Genomic DNA, 5,294 nt, shown 5'->3' with positions numbered 1-5,294 from the left:
GGGGGCAGCCTGGGTGGCTCAGCGGTTTAGCCCTGCCTTCAGGCCAGGGCCTGATCCTGGAGACCCGGGGATCGAGTCCCATGTTGGGCTCCCTGCATAGAGCCCGCTTCACCCTCTGCCTGTGTCTCTGCCTCTCTCTCTCTCTCTCTCTCTCTCTCTCTGTGTCTCGCTTGAATAAATAAATAAAATCTTTTAAAAAAAGATTATGGAATGCTTTCCTTCCCCAGTGCCTTACCACCATGTCAGCAGGGCTCTGGGATAAAAACAGTCCATTACAATTAGGAGAGTAAGATGCAGACTATTTTAAATGGACTTTCTAGGGAAACCAGAAGGCAATAGGAGGGAAAAGAGCAGGAATATTAGAGGAAATTGAAGCCCCTGGCACCTGTAGTTCCAGCGAATATTAAACATTGCTTAATTCCTAACCAGATTAACATAAAACTCTGATTTTTATGTGATTACCTCAGTAAAACGTGATTACCTCAGTTCCTATGCATTTCTTCATTACATTATGTCTGACTTTCAACAAAACATTACTGCACAGGCTGAAAGGCAAGAAAAACTTGTGCCAAAGAGACAAAGCAAGCATTAGAACCAGTCTTAACGTATGACACAGATTTTGGAATTATCAGGGAGCTTAAAATAACTAGCATGTATAAATTCTATAATATACTCTAGTTGAATGTATCACTAGACTAGGATTTCAATTTGGAAGCTCCTCCTCCCTCTTTAGGGTAAAACCTGACTCTTCTCACAGCAGTTGCCAGGACCACAACAAAGCCCTCAGCTGAACAGGAGGAGTCTGAAGCAAAGCCCACAGTCGTGAGAGCTGTGGGAGAGGACAGGGATGGACCTTGGGTCAGATGCGGGGAGCTCACAGGTTTACTCCCGGTAGCCTGGGATCCAGGCTGCTTTCTGCCAGCAGTGATGCCAGTGGTGCAATCCACAAGTATTGGGGTATTTGCAGCCACCTGCCCCAGGGGTTAGCTGCAGGGGATGACACTTGGCAAAATAGGTGATGTGGATCAAAGTCCTGGTGGGTGTGAATTACTAAGACTTTGCCACAGGAAAAAACAAGCCCCTGTAACTGGGATCACATCACAAAAGTTCAACTCCCAGATTCTGAGCACAGCTGCTGTCTACTCCTTGCCAACATGGCCCCTCCTATCACTCTCAGCGCTCTTGCCTAATCACTGCATGTGATTTGCCAATGAACACTTAAGGTGAAAATCTTTTCAATGACAATAATAAATAAAATGCAACTGGATTTCTTTGCATATCTTTCAGCTCAGAGCCAAAATCAAAGCCTCTGTGTGATACAGTTAGTGAGCACTAGGGAATGAAGAACAACACTTCATTTCAGAGGAACCAATAAATCTCCCAGTCTTTCATGAGGGGCTCCATGTGCATGTTGGGGCATGCCTTCAACAACCAGCCAAGCCTTCACTTTTTGCTTGGGAAAATGCCTCAGGGTCAGTCAGTGGTGAATGCTCAGGACCATCTCATGTCTTTCTTGAGGTTACTCATAGCCTTAGACACGCACACTGCACACATGCATGGCCTAGAGTCCCAGGAATATGTCAGAACTTTTCAAAACTCCTGAATGGACAGCTAATTTACCAGCTTTTCCTTTAAGCTTTTTGGCTATTCTGTGATTTGCCCCCAAATGTTATCCACTACCTCAGGCAGCCAGAAAGGTAAAAGGTATAGTTGTTTTTGCCAAAATCCCCTTAAAGGAAGACTTTTTGCATCGGGCAAACTCCATGTTAGGTCAAATACAGATAGCTTTGCAAGTGAGGATTTCCATGTGACCGGAAGACAGGTCAGATAATGACAGTTCTTTGGGAATGAGGCTTTGAAAGAGCTCTACCTCTGTTTTCCCTTTGGTGGCTGCAGTGCAGCTTGGGTTTTAGTTTCAAGGTTGTCATGGAGCTGGAGAGGGAGTGATAGAACAATGCCACAAAGCCTTGCTGCTCATACTGAGACTCAGTTGTTCTTAAAAATTGGTGTTTCCTGAGCAGCAAGCTTTTAGTGAATTTCCAGGGTCTAAAAAAGACCCTTTTTCTACCAGATTTTTTACTGCTTTTATACAGGAAAGAATTTTCAGAGGTCTTATGCCACTAGTTTTGTTGATAAGCCCCCTGCTGTTTATAACCTCACCCAGGGTTTAGCCAGAGCAGCAAGGAATAACCCTTCATAGTTAAAATAATTTCCTCATTTAACTGAACCAGCTTTGCTAGGTATGAATATCTTAAAATAATATAAACCTGATTTATAACATTTTATTCATTATTGGTTTTTGAAATCTTTTTTGTCTTCGCCATAAAGTATGACAATATTCAGAAGTCAGTGAACATACATCTGAGTCCTATGAAATGACTAGGCTATTATTCTATCGTGTTGCTGCAACATAAAGTCTAACCAGTCTTTCATAATTGAACTTTTAGATATAGGAGTGTTTTTAGATATTAGCCTTCCCCACATTACTGTTCTTTGATTTTATTGAAATCCCAGATTTGCTTTAGATTAACAGTCAGACCTTAAAAGCTTCTTTGAGGGAACCAAGATTGAAAGGGTGAGACTGAGAATAAATGATTTAGAATAGTATTTGGACACTCCTGTTTCTATTGGTCCAAAAATGTATCTGAACATGAAACAGAATTCAGAACTCCATGAAAGGGAGTTGGTGTCCAAAGTGTTGATGTCACACAGCCTCTGGCCTGACAGGCATAGAAGTTGGAGCTGGACAGTGGCTGTACATTCTGGTAGCTCTTGTGGAGACGATGCATCCAAAAGCCAGCTCCTCAAACTTAGATCTTAATTACTCTTAACGGGGATAACTAGAGTTTTCTTTCTCAAATTAAACGTTTGAGAAATTCCTGATAAGATGTACTGTTCCCTAAAGTTTATATTAATTGTAATTTTTTTTTACTGCGGGCATTCATCGAACATGGAAGACTTAGAGGGTAGTAAGTATATTTCAACTCTGGGTTGTTTTTCAGTCCTCACTCACTTTTCCCCGCTTTCAGAGAATGAGATTAAACAAATGGCTTATTCCAGAAAAATCGGATTTCCTGGGAGGATTGAGAAGGAAAAAAATGGCAGTTGTCAGTGGGAGAATAGAAGACTGTTTTCCTGAAACACGTATCACTTACAAAATGGATTTGTGTAGTCTCAGCATTGTTGAACGTAACATTTTAAAACAGTCGTCCCCTTAATCATCCCCATAGGAGATTACTAAGCCTGATGTAGAGTGAGGAGCTAATTCTGATTCTGAAAGTGAATGTATTTCAGGACCCAGGTATTTGGGAGCAAAACCATTTGTTTGAGTGAAGCTTGTTTTGTTACTTAGAGCTGCACATTACTGCCGGTGAAAGGAAGAAAAAGATTCTCCTGCTTTCTTCTTTTTCCCTGGGTTTTGCATTTCAGTCTGGTCTCCTTCATAAACAAACCCTTTCCCCCTCTCTGGGCCAGTTTAGGGTCCCATGCTGTGCCTTCTGGGAAAACTCATTTGTATGTTGGGGGTTCACTCTTTTTCCAGTAGAGGAAGCTGTTGAGGTGGCTACAGTGGCTGGGTGGGGAGGGAAGCTACTTTGTTTGCTGCACTTCTCTGCCTAGATAAAGCCAACTCTTCTAAAGTCAACACGATAATTATGTTCTGCATTGGTGGCGGTATCCTGATGGCCATTCTTGTGCTGATGGGTGTTGTCATCGGTCTTTACCACAAAATATCCAACGCATTAAAGTGAGTGATGTGGGTAAGACTGAAAAGCACCCCCTCAAATAGGATACCCGGGGCTCCCTGCCTGAGCAGGGTCATCCCTTGCCCTGTGCCCAACCCAGGGGGAGGTCAGGAGCAGCAGGTAGGTCTGAAAACGCGAAGACAGGTGAGTGTGGAATCTTGAGTTTTCCCCCTTCTGGCTTAGGGCTGTGAGCTCATAAGTAGAATGTTCTCAGCAGGGATGGGGGGGTGCGGCCTGTAATGCTTTGCCCCACTACCCTCCCCGAGTGGACCCTCAGCGGCTTACTCCTCACACTGGCTGGGCCCTCCCTCTGTCCCAGGCCCTGCAGACTGTGCAGGAGGCTGTGGGTGAGTCTGTGCCTGGGATTCACTCAGAGGACAGGCTGGATTGACCTCCTCTTAGCGGAGTTGGGGGAGTGGTCAGGGGGTTCTCTCATTCACGTGCATGGCCCTGGGGACAGTGAGGTGGGCCTGGAGGACTGTGGGGAAGCTGAGCTGGGTGAAGGTCCCAGGGACACCTGACAGGGGAGTGCAGCCCAGACAAAAGATCATTAACTTTGGGGGAGAGGAACCCTGGAGCCTGGGAGAGAGATGGGTCGTGAAGCCGTGCTGTTCCCGTCCTAGGGAAGTGAAGCCTGTGAGCTGGAAGGTAAATCCCAGAACATGGGTGGGGGTGGGGGTGGGGGTGGCCAAGTGTGGCCCCTTCCCCATCCCGCTCTGCACTTGATGGGCCTGCAGGGATCGGCTGGGTGATCCACACCTGCGCTTGCTCTCTCTTGTTGGCTGTAGCCTGATTTTCCATTTCTAGCAGTGGGACAGGAAGGGATTGGATAGGAGCTTGGGACAGGGGCCGAGAGCTCTAGTTTCGGGCTCCTGTCATGTCTTTGATTGGCTCCAGCCCCAAACCTCCCAGATACCCCTGATAATTATGACAAATGGATGGAGAAGAAAAATTCTAATCCCATGCTCTGTGTATGTCTTTTCTTAAGACCTCCAAAGTCACCTCTTTGTTTGGCCTTAAAAAATAATCCAGCCATACTCACTCAGGACAAGGTCGCTGCAGCCGCCCTCTCCGCTGGGTCTTATCCCAACCTCCAATGCTGTGACGAATGTAGCTTGTATGCTGACTTCGATCCCCTGCCACCGTGCTTCTGTGATGTAAATGAGGGACTCTGACTTGGGTGGGCACAAATATATTCATGCATAGTATTTCTTTTTTAGTAGAATGTTGTATTATTCAAGTCAAGTTTTACAGTGTTTACATTATGTATTATATGGTGTATTTATGTTCTTTGAATAAATGCAATATTGAAAATAATCCTCTGCCTGCAGTGGTGGTTTTTGTTAGTCATAAATGCACTTAAATTTGTGTACTAGCCACATTGAAACTTGGGGCAACTATCTTTTACTTTTTTTTAAATTTGTAACTTTTATTATTTTAATTTTTTTATAAATTTATTTTTTATTGGTGTTCAATTTGCCAACATACAGAATAACACCCAGTGCTCATCCCATCAAGTGTCCCCCTCAGTGCCCGTCACCCAGTCACCCC

At 44.6% G+C, this 5,294-nt stretch overlaps 1 protein-coding gene across 2 annotated transcripts; it reads left to right on the top strand.

The window, feature by feature from the left end:
• Positions 1-2,711: 2,711 nt before the first annotated feature.
• On the top strand, positions 2,712-4,951 carry LOC100683500 (protein FAM24B). 2 transcript variants are annotated; one of them, XM_038577967.1, is made up of 3 exons: positions 2,712-2,969; positions 3,619-3,745; positions 4,732-4,951. In XM_038577967.1, the coding sequence occupies exons 1-3, from the start codon at positions 2,888-2,890 to the stop codon at positions 4,916-4,918; spliced, it is 396 nt and encodes a 131-aa protein (XP_038433895.1). In that variant the 5' UTR covers positions 2,712-2,887; the 3' UTR covers positions 4,919-4,951. The 2 variants fall into 2 exon arrangements, with proteins under 2 accessions (XP_038433895.1, XP_038433894.1); XM_038577966.1 differs by having other exon boundaries at positions 2,713-2,966.
• Positions 4,952-5,294: the final 343 nt, after the last annotated feature.

This window comes from Canis lupus, chromosome 28 (assembly GCF_011100685.1).
Source record: "Canis lupus familiaris isolate Mischka breed German Shepherd chromosome 28, alternate assembly UU_Cfam_GSD_1.0, whole genome shotgun sequence".
Lineage (NCBI taxonomy): Eukaryota > Metazoa > Chordata > Mammalia > Carnivora > Canidae > Canis > Canis lupus.
Note: the sequence above shows the minus strand (reverse complement) of the source record. Positions and strands in the feature narration are given on the sequence as shown.